Here is a 17,259-nt window from a genome sequence, read left to right on the forward strand (position 1 = left end):
CCTTATTTCCTAAGCTCTGCTCCACATACAAAGCATTTGAAATTTGGATAAAAATCAGGGGGTTTTTTTAGCAGGAGCACACAGGAACACAGTTTCTACTGGGCCCTGTACAAAACAAGGGTGGCACCAGGGGTGTGGCCTAATATGCAAATGAGTTCCTGCTGGACTTTGGGTGCGGTCACACATCACATTAAAAGCGGGCATGCAGCACTCAAATTTAAACTGCTGAATATTGATTAGATGTGAGGCCAATAAGACGAGCATCCAAGAATGAGACTCGTCCCGATCTTGTTCTGTTGTTGAATGATCAGACACTGAATGCTATCACGCTCTTTCCTTGGAGCATGCACACAACCAATCAAGCAGATCCAAAGTCATCTTGCTCTCTTTCAGTTGCTGAGCAATCAGATGCTGATTCCTGCTGCAGGATTTTCATTGAGCATGCACCCAACCATTTGGAGGTGGAAAATCAAACATTGCTTCAGAGGCGGGGAGGGGGGAGTTCCGGGAATTAACGTTGCCAATTTAAACTAGGGTACTGCCAGGAACTACTTTCCAGGAACTAGGCAGTGACGATGATATCTGGAAATCCTCCACATTGAAAAAAGTTTTTTTTTTTCTGTTCTTCCGTGGATCCTGTGTTGATCAGAGAAGCAGAATCACCTCAGATTCCCGATGATCTGGTTATGCACATGTCTGCTGGGGCTTTAAAACAAAAAGTGGGAGGGGCGAATGGCAGGCGCCAAACATCCCAAGCGGCAGCATCATGCATGAGCTGTCCAAACAGGAATAACCCGAATGTGTGCTCCTTCTGGGAAAAAGGACCGGACTTTCTCCAAGGTCAAATAACACTGACATCAAACCAGGGCAAGTCGGGATGGTGACGAGTTGCATCTGAGGGACAGATGTGGTTGTTTGGACGTGCTCATAAAATCCAAACGAGAACTGTGGGTAAGACAGAACTAAAGGAGCGTGTGAATGCACCCTTTTTCTACTCAAAAAGCCCTGATAAAAATATATATATTTATCAACATTTTCATCAGCAGGGGGACTCAGGGGGGTATCTTTGCTTTGCAAAAGGCCCCAGAGATAAAGGTGGAGAGGGGAAAGGAGTCAAAGTGAAATACGACTGAGGAGATGGCAGGTGGTCAGCTGGTTCCCGTGTGTAGAAGAAAGTTCTCATAACCTGCTTTTGAGTAAAAGTCTACTTGTGAGCAAGGGGAAGAAACAGGATCTGCTTTTTCACAGTGGACATGACCTGGATAGCCCAGGCTAGTCTGATCTCATCAGATCTTGGAAGCTAAGCAGGAACAGCTGTGGGAGACCTCCAAGGAATACCAGGGCTGTGATGCAGAGGCAGACAGTGGCAAACCACCTCTGAAACGTCTCTTGTCTTGAAAACTCTACATGGCTGCCATAAGTCAGCAGTGAACTGACAGTTAAAAAAACAAAAAAAAGGAAGGGGCTAGGAAGCTGCAATTGAAACACAGAGGAAGGCACAAACAGAAGGGTGGAAGTGGAGTGGAGGACAAGATACTAGGTGAGGTACATTTTCATTACATGTAAACAAAAAATCTGGGCAAAAGAATAAACTATTCTAGCAGAGTGTATGCGGAATAGCGCCAACGATGATAAAGGAAAGTTCCCTTTTTGGGTTGGGGTGCCGGCTGACTGAGAATTATCCTTCATGCATCTGATGGAAGTGGGCTGTTGTTCGCAATAAATGTTAGACTTTAAAGCACTGCAAGATAGTTTTTATTATCTGTGAGGAGCACATCAGACTATTGGTCTATCAGAGGCAGTGTTGTCTAGTGCGTCTCCAAGTTCTCAGAAAGGCATCTTTCGTATCACTTGCTACCTGATCATTTCAGCAGAGATGATCGAGGATCCAGCATACCCTCTCGATTCATTCCAGTGGCAGTGATTCTGTCCTGTAAAAAAGGTTATAGCACAAGAGGAGACTCTTAAGTCAGGGGAAGACTCCTTGTGCCAGAGGAAAACCTCACCATAAGCAGAATGAATCCATAAGATCCAGCTCACAAGATGGAGAGCAAACCCCTTCCCAAGGAGACCCAAAGCTCCCCTCTTCCTTTCCTCACCACAGTGATCCAGTTTTCACAAGGCATCTTATAGCTTTTTAAAAACCCACTCAATAGAGCAATTAAAGTAACAATTCACTATAAAACAAGATGAGTGTGCCAACCAACTACTGTAGCAGCTGAAAATAACCGCAAGTAGTGATTTTTAAAAAAATTACAATGCCTTAGAAAGAAGGAAAAGGTTTTTATTAGCTACTACTACTAGAAGACGCACAAAGATGAGCCTTCTTGGAGGGAATGTTCTACAAAACGGGCAATAGACTGAAAAAGCCTACTGTTTCTTTATAGTATTGATTGTGTGCAAGTAAAGAAAGGAATGAAACCCCAAAGGCCAGCATGGGAATAGAGTGTTGGACTACCCAGGTTCAAATTCCCACTGCCATGAAAGCAAGGTGGGTGATCTAGGGCCATTTGCATGCTCCCAGCCCAACTTACCATGCAAGGGTGTTGTGAGGATAAAATAGAGAAGAGGAAAACAGTGTGAGTCACTTTGTGACCTCACTGGGAACAAAGGCAGGGTGTAAATGAAGTAAGTAAATAAAAATAAATTCAGATTTGGTTGGATCCCATGGATCTGTTCTGCTAAGGGCATTTCCCTTGGGCATGAAAAGCCTTCCCCCTAACTCCTCCTGCCAAAGTATTCCAAACAAGAAAAGTCTTAGGATTGCTTTGCACTCACCAGGAGTCCAGCAGTTCATACCATTCCACAAAGCAGATGCTCTGGCCAGACACGGGGGTGCTGTTCGGCACACAACTGGGGCAATTTTCTCTTCATTAGCACAAGCATCAAGGGCTGAAGCACAGTGGTAGGTTCCATACCTGGGATGTAGAAGGTCCCAGGTTCAGTCTGCTGTATCTCATCAAAAGAGCTCGAATAACAGCATCTGGGAAAGACTGTTCTCTGCCTGAAACCAGATCAGAGGGAGGGGTCATGGCAGAGTGTTAGAAGAAAATCTACTTCTCCTGCGGAAGGTCTCAGGTTCAGTCCTTGGCATCTCCAGTTAAAGGGTCAAGATAGCAAGTGATGTACAAAACTCCTACCTGAGATCCTAGAGAGCTGCAGCCAGTCAAGGCAGACCTCTGAGCTGACATTATATGCATTGAAGGCGGCACCAGTGAACTTCCCCCTTGGGATTCCCAGCTTGTTAGCAGAGTCTACACGTGTAGACTCCCATCCTATGATCCTGCACTACCTCTGCACATAGACTCCATGCTCATGAGCCTGCGATCGTGCAGGGTGAATGCATATGTGCCCAGTGCCCCGTTACATGCACTGATTTCAACCTGCACAATGCCATCTGGAGAGAGCTAGTACAAAGGCATTTTCATGTGTTCATGAACAGGTGGTACTGAGCCAGATGGGCCAGCAGTCTGACTTTTTGCAAGGCAGCATCAACTGTTAGAAAAATCTTTTTTCACTCCTTCCATCCCTCACAGAAGGTCAGCAGTAGCCCCCAAATCGTGGAGTGCCTTTCCTTTTTCTTTGCTGGCTTTCCAGACTCGACTTTTCCAAGGCCTTTGAAACTCATGTTTCAAGGCACTGATGTTCTCTTAGAGGTTTCTTGGAATGCTGCTAGGATGTTTTCCAAAATAATATGTATTGCTGTTTATTCTGTCTCACTGCCTTTCCATGATCTTGATCTTTTTAGTCTGCTGATTCTATTTTACTGCTTCTTTGTTGCTATTAATAGGGACCTATGGATCTTTGGGACCGCTTCCTCTAGTATGTCCCTCAAAGAGCTTTATGCTCTGCTGAGAAAAATCTGCTGGTGATAACCTGGCCCCATCTGGCTGTCTTCCAACAGAGCCAGTGCTTTTTTGGCCCTGCCTCGGACTTGGTGGAACTATCTGCCAAATAACATCAGGGCCCTGGGGGATTTAATGCAGTTCTGCAGAACCTGAAAGGCAGAGATGTTCCGCCAGGCTGTTGGTTGAGGACACTGTCTATTACGGGCTCTATCATTGCTAGCATCCCCCTCTTTTCTTCCATTTTTTAAATCTTTCAGCCTTCTTCCTTACCCACAAGGCAGCAACACAGTCCAGAACTGGTTTAAAATTTAGAATTATGGACGCCAACTGGGAATTGTTTTTTAAGATTATACTGGATGTGTTTAGTGTAACTGAATAAAGTTTACATTGTATTTTATCTATTATACATCGCCCAGAGCCCTGTGAGCTCAGGGATTGGATGAGCCATAAATTTATTATATACATAAATATTTTAATTTAGATCATATTCTGTATTCTCCTATATTCTTGATTTAAATTTCCCTGGGTCCTCCTTGGGGCAAGTCAGTAGGATAACAATCATATAAATCAGGGGTGGCCAACGGTAGCTCTACTGATGTTTTTTTTGCCTACAACTCCCATCAGCCCCAGCCAGCATGGCCAATGGCTGGGGCTGATGGGAGTTGTAGGCAAAAAACATCTCGAGAGCTACCGTTGGTCACCCCTGATATAAATGAATGAATGAAGTTTCAGGTCAAGGTCTTTGTGCTGAGCATTTGAGGCAATTCTGCTGATCTTTGCTTGGCATGAAGATTGATGTTTAGCCAAAATCTACAAAATATTGATAACAAAGGAAGCAAACCAGAAGATCTCTCTGAGACAGACTTGAGGGTGAAGTGCGAAACATCTGTTTCGTTGTTAGGCAAGAAATTAAAGCATCTTTTCTGCGTGTGAGTGAAATCATTTATGACAATCAGCAAACTGTGGTTAGTTTTTCATCAGTCAGCAAATGTTGGATGAAATTTACGAGCGCCTGCAAATGATCAGCACATGTGTGACTCGTTGAAGCAAAAAAGGATGGATGCTATTTTAAAGAGATGTTTTTGGCTGTGTGGGACACAATCCAGCAAGGAGCAATTGCAGAGTTGTAAGAAGCCTGTTTATTATAGTTATAAATAAATAAATATTTTTTTTATTTATACCCCGCCCTCCCCGCCGAGGCATAGTTATGGTCCGAGATTCAATCCTTAACAGCTAAGGGGTTTTAGGGCAGGGGTAAGCTTTCTTTTGTCTGTGACCTTGGAGAAATGCTGCCAATCAAAGCAGATAGTATTGCAAAGGACAGGCCAGTGATCAAACTCAGTATAAGGCAGCCAGAGATAACTGGTATAGTAGTTAGAGTGTCGGACCTGGGTTCAGATCATGCAGTTCATTTGGATGCTCTTGAGCCCTTCACTGGGCTTTTCCACATTCTCATTTTTTTTGTTTATAAGTTCTGTTTCTTAGGTCCCACCCCCCCACCAATCTGCATGTATTTTGCTCCCACAAGTGATCAATTTGATAACCTGCCATTTGGACTTTTCCATGTTCTTGTTTCCCAAACTTGTAAATTCCTGTTCCACGTGCGCTTTGCTCCCTCTAGTGGTCAATTCACTATTACATAGGTTTATGTCCGGCATATCTCCCTATAAATTTAGACTTCAAGTTTTTATGCCAGACATAAACCTGTGAAATCGAATTGACTACTAGAGGGTTAAAAACAAAACTATGCAGAACAGGAAACTCCCCCCCCCAAAAGAAACAGTAACTTACAAACAAGGAAAATTAGAATGAAGAAAAGCCCACTATCTTTCACCTTAACCCACCTCACATTTTTGTTATAAGGGTTAAAATGCATGGTTTATGGTTATGGAGATGGGTGCGATGCAATGAGATAGATAGTCGTGTATGCTTTCAAGCCTAATTTTGCAATCAGAATCTTGTCACTAAACAAAAACACAATTGAGATCCCCAGAACACTGTGTTGTATATGCATTCATGAAATTCCAACATACAGTCCTCTCTGTGATGCTGAGAATTATAAATGGGGGACTGAATCCAGCTCCCTGTTGATATATGTCATCTGGCTGCCCCAGCAGGAACACAGGAAACTGTCCGCTGCTCCAGGCCATCATTGTGCATCTTTCACTATATCTCAGCAGTTCTTTAAACCACCCTTTCCACCTTTTTCTCTCCACTCTTCTGTGTCCAGATCAGAATTCCCCAGGCAACTGTTCCTTCTGTCATGACACAGGCCAGCTGGGCCAGGAGATCAGCAAGCTGCAGGAGGAGCTGGAGGAGATCCAGAAGAAACTCTTAGCCCAGGATGTGCTCCTTGACCGCACAGCTCAAGCCCACCAAAAGCTTTCATCCACCAACAAAGAGATCACTGGGGAGGTGGATGGTTGCTCTTTGGCCATTCAGCAGGTCAACCAGAGTGTGAGTCTGTTCCTGGCCCAGGTGCGAGGCTGGCAGGCAGCCACCTCTGAGCTGGGCAGTTCATTGAAGGAGTTGTCACAGGAGCGGTTTGACATTGAGGCTGCTGTGCAGCAGATGAACTTCACAGTGGGGCAGACCTCCGACTGGATACACATCATCCAGAGGAAGACGGATGAGGAGACACTGACGCTGCAGAAGATTATGACCGAGTGGCAGAACTACACCCGGATCTTTGGTGGTTTGCGAGCAACCACTGCCAAAACAGGGGAGCTGGTTAAGAGCATCCAGACCAGCCTGGGTATTGCTTCCCAAAGGATCAGCCAGAATTCAGAAGGGATGCATGACCTGGTCCTCCAGGTGATGAATTTGCAGTTACAGCTGGACAACATCTCCTCTTTCCTGGACGACCATGAGGAAAACATGCATGACTTTCAGTACCACACCCGGTACACCCAGAACCGGACAGCTGAGCGGTTTGAAACCTTGGAAGGCCGCATGACCTCCCATGAAATTGAAATCAACACCATCTTCACCAACATTAATGCCACTGACAGCCACGTCCACAGCATGCTCAAGTACCTGGACGATGTGCGGCTGTCTTGCACATTGGGTTTCCACACGCATGCTGAGGAGCTCTACTATCTAAACAAATCAGTCAGCCTCATGTTGAGTACCACAGACCTCCTACGGGAACGCTTTAGTCTGCTCAGTGCCCGGCTGGACTTTGACATCCGCAACCTCTCTATGATCATGGAAGAGATGAAGACTATCGACACCCAACATGGGGAGATCCTCCGGAATGTCACCATTTTACGAGGTGAGCAACAGCATAGTGGGAAATGAGGTAGGGATGAAGTGGGATTTCATACTGAAAATCTCCAAAACCAGAGGAATTTTGGAGCTACATTTTCCAAAAATTACAGTCATCTCTTATGTCTAATGGAAAGAAGATGTCTATGTTGATGTTGGTTAAGCTGAGCAAACCATTGTGGTACAGTGGCTAGAGCAGAGTTCCCCCAAGCTTTTGTGAGCCTGCAGGCACCTTTGAAATTTTGACACACACTGGTAAGCACAACCACAAAATGGCTGCCAGAGGAGGCAGAGCCAACCACAAAATGTCAAGGAGTTAAGTCTACTAAGTCTAGTAGTAGTTCTTCAGCATTTCAGGCAGAAGCTCTGTTTAATAGCATGCTTTTTAAAATAAACCAGGGCTTTTTTTGTAGCAAGAATTTCTCTGCATATTAGGCCATACACCTCTAATGTAGCCAGTCCTCCCAGAGCTTGCATTAGGCCCTGTACTAAGAGCCCTATAAACTCTTGAAGGATTGGCTACATCAGGGGTGTGTGGCCTAATATGCTAAGGAACGCTTGCTACAAAAAAAGCCCTGAAATGAATGTATTGTTTTAAAATATCTTCTTGCTTATGCACCGATTACCTTCAGTTGTGTAGTGAAGATCCTTGTGTGGTGGCGGCAGCTGCTGCCAAAACATTTTTTAAATGTGTACAGCCAATCAATTCTCCAATGATGTCAGGAAAAGTCCCACTTGGCCCTGCCCACTTTCTAAAAACACTTAGCAGGTACCAGGAAAGGTGTTAGCAGGCACCACAGCATCTGCTTATAATAGTGAAGCCCAGGGTTGCCACTCCCCAGTTGGGGGTGGAAATCCCCCTATCTGAAACCTCTCCCCGTGGTTCAGGGCTATCAGAAACCCAGGGGAAATCACCCTCCCAAACAGGCAAGAAATCCAAAGGAAGCATGATGTGCCTATGTCACCCAGAAGTCCCATAGGCATGTTGGTGACATGGAGGGCAACTAGGACAATCGATCCCCAGGTGCGGCCAAGGGATCCCCCAGTTTGGAGGCCCTCCCTTTGCTTCAGGGTTATCAGAAAGTGGGAGCGGGGGGAGGGAGGGAAATGTCTGCTGGGCATTCCATTATTCCCTATGGAGACCAATTTCCATAGGGTATAATGCAAAATTGATCCATTGATATCTGGGGCTCGGGGGGGGGGGGAGGGCTGTTCTTTTAGGTAGAGGCACCTAATTTGCAGCATAGCATACAGTGCCTCTCCCCAAAATACCCGCCAAGTTTCAAAAGATTGGACTAGGGGTCCAATTCTATGAGCCCCTAAGGAAAGATGCTCCTACCCTTCATTATTCCAAATGGAGGGAAGGCATTTAAAAGGAGTGTGGTCTCTTTAAATATGATGGCCAGAACTCCCTTTGCATTTCAGTTGTGCGCCTTGGTAGTATATAATGCCCTGCAGTGCCAGTCCACTTTCCAAACTAGTCATTTTTCCCAGCAGAAGTGGGAAAAATGTTTTCAACAACCAAGTAACTAAAATACATAAGTTATCCATGTAGTCTGGAGATCAGTTCTAATTCCAGAAGATCTCCAGCCTCCACCTGGAGGTTGACATCCCCACTCTACCTGCTTCCATGCTGCTTACTACTGCTGCTGCAACAGAACATGTGCAGCCTTGAATGGGAGCAGCCTTTCCTCACCATCTTTTCCCCATAAATTACAAGCATTTTTTTCCAGAACTGTCTGCACATCGTTAAAAGGGCATTATGTGTATCATATGTATAAATAGCATGCGTTGCCCGTATAGCATGCATACAAAATACAAACTAATCCACAAAACCACCAGAGACAGAGAACAGAAACCACAAAGAGAAAATATAAACAAAGAAAATAGGTAACATTCTCTTATCCTTGCTTCACATGAGGGTAATAGCAAATGAGCTATTTAAAAGTTTTAGCACACGATCAGACTTCTCTTGGGATAGTTGGGGTAACCCATGGCAAAGGGTTAGAACTTTGTGTTCATCTGCCCTGATCTGGAACATGCAGCGGTTCTGCCCCATCTCAGGTCCATAGTGGAGAGAGAAAGGCTAGTTTAGGTGGTATAGCAGACATATCAAACATACAGCCCGGGGAAGGGGGGTGGCGGGCAGAACTGGCCCATCCAGGGCTCTTATCCAGTCTGCAAGCAGCTGCGGGAAAACCAACCCAAATGTGGACCAGAAGGTGCTTCCCTCCCCCGAACACAGGTCATCCCCAGGCCTGTAGCTACAGTGGGGCCTGGGAGGGGCCAGGCCCATCATTTCAACCCTCCCCTTCCACCTATATGGCCCCTCCATTGGAGGGGCCCCAATCCTCTTTGCTCACCACCACTCCTCTTTGCTCACCACCACTCTGAACAAGTAATAGCATTGCTGCTGGTCTTTTTGCTGTTTTTCTCTCCCCTTCCCTAACATACCTTGCAGAGTCAAGAGCTCTGTCTCTCTGAGAGAGGGATGCATCAGAAAGGGGTGGGGCAAGCAGAGCCCAGGCGAAGGGGGATTAGTTTGTGGAACTCAAGGCAGCTTAGAGTACTGGGAGCCCTGGGCTGCCAAACCGAGTGCCCCCCTGGCCCTCCAAAACAAAAATCCTGCTGTGGGCCCTACCAAACATGAAATCCTGGCTACGGCCCTGGTCATCCCCAGGATTTCCTCCCAGATCTCCAGGGACTGACCGACCTGGAATTGGCAACCATAGGGGGCAAGAAGGGTTGGTTTGGCCCTGAGCTCAGTGTAGCCAGTCTTCTTGGGATTTGCTTGTTGCCCTTGGTTGAAGTGCTGGGCTAGGATGTGCTTCCTGCTGCCACTTCCTCCTCCTCCTTTGGCCAGAGGGCTGCTGCCTCTGCCACCTGGGCTGCAGCAGGCAGAATCTCTTTGGCCCCACCTCCTTGAGCCCAGCCAAGTGACTTCCCACTTGCAGGCAGCCCAGGGAAAGTGTCCATGAGTGCAAGCACCGGTGGAAAGCTTCCGGCTGGCTCACCAAACATGCCTGCTTATGTAAGGATGTGAACTGAGCAAGTGGCTGGGCCAAGCACACTGTGCAGCAACGCATGCATGAGAGGAAAGCCTGGTGCTTATGTAGAGTGCAACACATGCAGAATGCTGAAGGTGGGGGCAGAGGAGGCCTGCCAACCCCTGACCCAAATGTGAGTGGCTCCTCTCCTACCCCCTCCCTCAGCAGCATGAGGCAGATATGCACATGTAGACATGCTTTTTAGATCCGCCTGCCTGCCATCCCCAGGCGGCTTTAATTGCCTGTCTGCAAGCATGGGGAGTAATATTCTGGGTGGCTGGATAACACTGTGGAGCTGGTAGGAAATCAAAGTCAACAGAAGGTAATTAAAGTGGAGCTGGCATCTCTGGAAAGTGGCAGCACTTGAAGACTGCTTGTGGTGCTGGGGAACATTGCAGATCCCCTTGTGGTTCAAGCTTGTTGCTGAATTTGGGACTTCGACAGAGGGAGGGGTAGGATTGTGCAGCTGCCTCACCCCCTCCGCCCCCCAAAGCCTGTTAACTGTTGCGGTTTCTTTAAGGCAGGGCTTTTTGGGTTGCCCAGGCTGATGCCACTTGGCCACCTATCTTTGGCTGCCACACTTGCGGCAGTGGAATGCAGCACTTCATGCTCAGGCTCATCAAAAGCTTCTGAAATGTGTTTGTCTTTAAAGAGCCACAAGAATCACTGGTTGTTGCACCTTGATTGCCAGCTCTCTCTGCTCTGCAAAAATTCTTGTGCATATCAAGCAAAAGGTAATTAGTTACTGTAAGTGCTGAGGAGGGGTATGGGTCACAGCCAGTGGTAAAATATCTCCAGTATCTGTCATTACATTTTATGGCACGTGTGGTCCAGCCTGACAAAGTGACATTTATGTCAGACCCAGCCCTCGTAACAAATGAGTTTGACACCTCTATAGTGATGCTGGATTCTCTTCTCAACATTTCAGGGTTTTCTACTGAGGCCCAGGAATGCACAAGCCAATTCAGATGTGTAAATAACCATTTGCATGATCTGTTATGATTCTTAAAAACCTCCTCTGGGCAATCAGGCAAAAAAGCATGACAAAAGTTGGTTCTTTGGGCCCCAAATGACTAAGGAGGAATGTGTAGAGTTCGGAAAAATGTGTGGTGGGTTTACTTCCAAGATTCGTAGCGTAATCTCATGTCATCACTCGAACACGATCTTCCTTGTGGGCAATGCACTCCTGGAACATGAAAAGGGTGTGTACAGAACTGGCGTGAAGCCTGGTGCCCAATGGACCGAATAGGTCTCTGCTCACATGAATGCAGCCTCAAGAGAAGTAACATAAGCAGCTGGTTTCCATTTGACGAACTGGCATTGCAACACCGATTGTAAAACACGTACGCACTCAATTGGAAACAGCCAAGCGACAACTCTCTGGCTGCGAAATCTGCCTCCCGGGACAGAAACGGGTCTTGTATTTCATGAAGATGCTTCACACGTGGGGAACAGAACTGAGCAAGCAGTAGCGGGGAGTGAAAATCTATGACAGGCAGAGAATTGTGTGCTGTGAGGTTCCCATCCAGACCCCACAAGATGTTCAGCTGCTGCCACGGCTGTGCAGCGAATGTTTTGATCAGACTGGTGCTGAATTTCCAGAACTGATTCTGGGGTTCACGCTGGATTCCAGAATTGCTGTTCAGGGGTCTGGAGGTGGGCCTAGAATGGCCAAACGCTCCTCATCCCTGCACTGCAAGCTGGTTGTGTCAGCCAGGGCTTTTTTTGTAGAAAACGCCCAGCAGGAACTCATTTGCATATTAGGCCACACTCCCTGATGTCACCATTGTTTCCAGCAGGAACTCATTTGTATATGAGGCCACACCCCCAATGCCAAGCCAGCCTGTGCATTCCTGCTCAAAAAAAGCCCCAATGTCAGTTTTGCTTAACAAGGAAGGCAGCTTTTGCACATACTTGTTAAACATGAACTAGTGGAAACCCTCCTTAAGACTCTGTTCTTGGTTACCAAGGAAATTACCACGGCAGAAGGTTTACTACACATTATGAAGGAAGAGGACTGCATATTGTTGCCGACAAAGCTGGAGAAGAATGTCCTCTCCCTTTACATACATATGTGCCATAAGTTGCAACTAATTCATGGCAACCCCAGCAAAGGGCTTTCAAGGCAACTGTCAAGCTGTGTTGGTAAGGGCAGTGGGCTCTGATCTGGAGAACAGGGTTTGATTTCTCCACTCCATCACATGCAGTTGCTGGTGTGACCTTAGGTCAGTCACAAGTTCTCTTAGAGCTGTTCTCGAGCAATTCTCTCAGAGCTCTCTCAGCCCCACCTACTTCGCAGGGTATCTGTTTTGGGGAGAGGAAGGGAAGGAGATTGTACACCACCCTGAGTGAAGGGAAAGGAGGAAAGGTCTCTTGTGCAAGCACCAGTCAGTTCCGACTCTGGGGTGACATTACTTTCAGGTTTTCACGGCCGACTTTTTATGGGGTGGTTTGCCATTGCCTTCCCCAGTCATCTATGCTTTCCCCCCAGCAAGCTGGGTACTCATTTTACCGACCTCAGAAGGATGGAAGGCTCCAGCCGGCTACCTGAAAACCCAGCTTCCGCCAGGGATCAAACTCAGGTCATGAGCAGAGCTTAGGACTGCAGTACTGCAGCTTTAACACTCTGTGCCACGGGGCTCTTTCCTGAGTGAAGGGTGGGGTATAAATCCAATCTCCTTCTCCTCTTCTTCGCCTTCCATACCAACCAATATTCCCCCTAAGCTGTGGAGTCTTCTGAGCAAAAATTCTACCTCATGAGCTGCTAGCATCAAAGTTGTGAGCTACTGCATAAATTAGCTTGCTCTGGGGCCATTTTTCCTGAGCCAAAAACAAAAACGAGACTCAAAAACTGTGAGCTAGCTCACACTAACTCAGCTTAGAGGAAACACAGATACCAACCCTGCTTTTTTTCTAAGGTCTTCTGTGACTGGGCTTTATCATGCCACCATCCATCCCTCCAGTCGCCTTAACTGAGGCTTAGTGTGTAGAAACGTAGCTGAAGCTTTTCATGACATAGAAGTAAATAACCTCACCTGATAAATGAAAGCCTGTTAAACCTCTCTTGAAGGGACAGGACCTTTTCCTCTAGGGTTGTTGGCAACTTCAGGACTGCACACAGAGCTGCCATTTTCAAAACCTAGGGCTGACAACAAACCTGGGGGAGAATGCCTTTAATAGGGACTTAATATTTGCCAGGTAGGATTATTTACCTCCATGTCTAGAAAAGCTTCAGCTACTAGTTTCCCATAAATTAAACCTTTCTTAAAGAAACAGGACATTTTTCTCCAGGTCTGTTGGCAACCCTGTAAAAAAGAACATAAGAAGAGTCCTGATATAAAGGATTCTTCTGCTTTTGAGCACTGCCATTCCATAGAGCTAGCATGGCTAACCGCTATGGATAAGCTTTTCCTTCATGAATCTGGTTAGTCTTCTATTAAAACCACCTAAAAGAGCCAGTTTGGTGTAGTGGTTGTGTGGACTCTTATCTGGGAGAGCCGGATTTGATTCCCCATTTCTCTACTTGCAGCTGCTGGAATGGCTTTGGGTTAGCCATAGCTATCGCAGGAGTTGTCCTTGAAAGGGCAGCTGCTGTGAGAGGTCTCTCAGCCCCACCCACCTCACAGGATGTCTGTTGTGGGGGAAGAAGATAAGCGAGACTGTGAGCCGCTCTGAGACTGAGATTTGGAGTGGGGGCAGGATATAAATCCAATATCATCATCATCATCATCATCATCATCATCATCATCATCATCATCATCATCATCTCGGAAACAGGAAGGACAAACCTGTGATGGAGTTTTTTTTACTGTGGAAAAAAAGCACAATATACAGCAAGCCAGCAGGCTGGCATAGGCAAGGGCCATAAGTGGGTACCGCCTCTATCTCATTTGGCTTGGCACAGTCTGGCAGAACTGCTTGAGTCAATAGATGACTACATCCACAAGTCTGACGGGCCCAGAGTTTTCAAAAGGTTGGCTGGCAGGTCGAAGACACCTGGAGGTTTTGCTTGGCTTTCTTTGGGTGGAGCCAGACAGCTGAAGCTGGAAACAGCCTGGCTGTTGTTTATCCCACTGTCTGTGAGGCTGAGCACACCCAGTTCCCGAACTCTTCTATCCAAGTGGCCAGATAGAATTTGTTTTCAAAGATTTGCACAGAAGCCTGCTTTCTGTGCAACTAGTTCTTCTTCAAAAACAACGCTAGGTTCTTTCAGCTTCTCCAGGATGGCTGAGTTAATGTAGTGGAAAATTCAGGGCAGTTTTCAGAGAGCAGGACAGAAACCTATGGTGGGGTGGAAGTCTGTTTATCTGCAAGTGTACAAGTTAAACACCCTGGCCTGGATAGCCCAGACTAGACTGCTCTCATAAATTCTTGGAATAAGTGTTGCAGGAAGCCCTGGTCTGTACTTGGATGGGAGATGCAGAGGCCAGCAATGGCAAACCACCTCTGAACCTCTCTTGCTTTGGGTACCCTATGGAATCAACATAAGTTGGCTATGACTTGATGGCAATTTCCACCACCACACAAGCTAAGCTTCTAGTTCTCATGGATTAAAAGTGAATTGGCAATGCCTACTAAGATTAGAAGTGGTCCTAGTCACCCAGAACTGGTTTGGGGAGGGGGGAGGTTATGTACTAAATAAAGCAGGTTAGGTTTAACCAAGGCTTTTTTGGTAGAAAAAGCCCAGCAGGAACTCATTTGCATATTAGGCCATACCCCCTGCAGGGCCGGATTAACAGTAGGGCCAAGTAGGCACTGACCTATGGGCCCCCATGCCTTTAGGAGCCCTGGGCCAGCTTTCCCGCCCCCCAGTTTTCCCTCTGCTTGCACATGCAGCCGGCAACTGAGCCGCTCTTTGCCCAACTTACTTGGTGCGGCTGCTGCTGGCATCGTCACCAAATTTGCCTCTCTCTGCCTCTCCCCCGCAGCTTTGTCAAAGGGGCTTTAGAGCAGGTGCCTGCAGGCTGCAGTGGGGGCCACAGGCACTCTGACTCTGAGAGAATTTGTAAGCCCCCCCCCCCTGCGAGATTCTGACTGCCTAGGGGCCTCCACAGGGTTTAATTCAGCACTGACCCCCCTGACACCAAGCCAGCTGGAACTGCATTCCTGTGCGTACCTGCTCAGAAAAGACCTGGGTTTAACCCAGCAGCCCACAGGTCAATTCTGGGTCATGAGCATTCCCAGGGAGATAGGTGTATGAGAAACAGCATGCAGCTGTATGGACCAGCTAAATGTGCAGATACACATAACATGAATAGAGTTTACCAACCTCACAGTGCAGTCTGGAATTACTATTGATCTCCAGCCTATAGAGATCAGTTTCTCTGGAATAAATGGCAACTTTGAAGGGCGGAGTCTGCTAAACTTCCTCCCCTCTCCAAACTCCTCCCTCCCCAGGCCCCACCCCTAAATCTACAGGAAGTTCCAAAGCCAGAACTGGCAACCCAAGACTACAGATCCTCACACACATTGCTCACTTTCTTCCCTGGCTGCTCTTTTTAATAATTGTTCTTTTTCCTTCCTAGGTGTTCCTGGCCCCCCAGGCCCCAGAGGATTCAGAGGAGAGCTTGGCGGAAAGGGGCCTCCTGGAAGCAGAGGACCAAAGGGTGACCCTGGGAGCATGGGGCCACCTGGCCCACAGGGAGCCCGGGGTCCTGCAGGCCCTCAAGGTCCACAAGGCGAGAGAGGATCGGTGGGCCCAAAAGGCCTCCCTGGACTCAAAGGCAGCAAAGGAAGCTTTGGACAGTCTGGTGCCAAAGGGCTGACAGGCCCAAAGGGCGATGTGGGGCCTCCTGGGCCAGACGGTGCCCCTGGGCCAGCAGGACTAGCTGGGCCACTGGGAAGTCCAGGAGTCCCAGGCAAACCAGGGCCACCAGGCCCAGTTGGGCCAACAGGGCCAAAAGGGGATCCTGGGTTACGAGGCAGGCCAGGGTTACCAGGACCTCCTGGGCCTTCAGGACCATGAGCTCACCCCACAAACAGATGGTGGTAGGTGTGGGCAGTGAAACAGCTGCAGGCACCTCCGTTCCCCCCATGGAAGATGGTGAGGACAGCTGCCCTACTGATGCCTGCCCTCATATATTCTGCATTGAACAGCCAGAACCTGTTTCCAGCAGCAGATTTGGGAAATTGAGCTTCCCACACTGGAAAATCATCAAGGGCCAGAGCTGCCACTGCTGTCTCACCTGGTTTGAAGCACCTTCATCCCTTTGCCCCTTCCCACAAGACAGCCAAAGCCAGCTCTGCTCCAGTCCTTGTGTCTAGCCTTCCGAGGCCCAATTTGCTCCCGCTGGGCTCAAGCAGGGAAATCTTGCAAAGATTTGTAGAGGCAAAGTAAAACTTCATAATGTGCACAGAATTCAGTATATCGGTGGACATACGCATAAAAGGTCACATTCGGTTTTTCCCTGGCTCCGCTCCTGTGCCTTAAGTGCAGAACTTTATCACATAACGCTTCTCCCATGGCTTGTCTCCATAGCTGGAGACAGCATTTCTTTATGCCAAGCTGCTAAGGCACAAAAGAAGAGCCAATAAAAGCTGGCATCCTTATTATGAGGAGGCTCACCTTCTGCTTGCCACCTTGCGTCTGAGTAGCAGAACATCTGCTTTACATGCTGAAGGTTCTTGGTTCCTTGGCCACCTCCATTCAAAATTATCTCCAATTAGAAGGATCGTCTGATATCTGCTGTCAATCAGAGAAGACTATACTAGGCACAGTGGATCAAGGGTGTGAAGAAGGCAGCTCCATGTCTTCATAATCAGATTTTGCCCTGGAAAGTGAACAGATTGGCCTTGGGTGTACCAGAAATGAAGAGTATCAATGCCAGTAAAAGGAAGCAAGGGTATGGGTGTGCCCTGGTTGCTCATTTGATTTTGTGTTTAGAAATGTTGTGGAAACCAGATTTTATACTCCAGAAAATATTTTGCATTGGGTGAAACTTTCTGTCTCTCCAAGACTGCTTCTAAGCTAGCCTTTCATTTGGAATTGACATGATTCATTTGCTCAGTTTTAACAGAGAATCCAGGCAATACCATTGGCAACCTGTTAACACTCCAGCATTTTCTGTATTGTCTTTCCATATTTTTCCAGATTCGTT

At 47.3% G+C, this 17,259-nt stretch overlaps 1 protein-coding gene across 2 annotated transcripts in view; it reads left to right on the forward strand.

Annotated features, from left to right (window-relative positions):
• The window catches only part of SCARA3 (scavenger receptor class A member 3), a 37,467-nt gene extending 20,992 nt beyond the window's left edge, over positions 1-16,475 (forward strand). For both annotated transcript variants that reach the window (XM_060250636.1, XM_060250630.1), the window contains 2 exons: positions 6,079-7,122; positions 15,688-16,475. In XM_060250636.1, coding sequence (XP_060106619.1) covers positions 6,079-7,122; positions 15,688-16,127 — 1,484 coding nt within the window. In that variant the 3' untranslated portion in view covers positions 16,128-16,475. The remainder of the gene's footprint in view (positions 1-6,078; positions 7,123-15,687) is intronic.
• The last annotated feature ends 784 nt before the right edge of the window (positions 16,476-17,259 follow it).

The sequence above is a fragment of the Heteronotia binoei genome, chromosome 1 (genome assembly GCF_032191835.1).
Source record: "Heteronotia binoei isolate CCM8104 ecotype False Entrance Well chromosome 1, APGP_CSIRO_Hbin_v1, whole genome shotgun sequence".
Taxonomy (NCBI): Eukaryota; Metazoa; Chordata; class Lepidosauria; order Squamata; family Gekkonidae; genus Heteronotia; species Heteronotia binoei.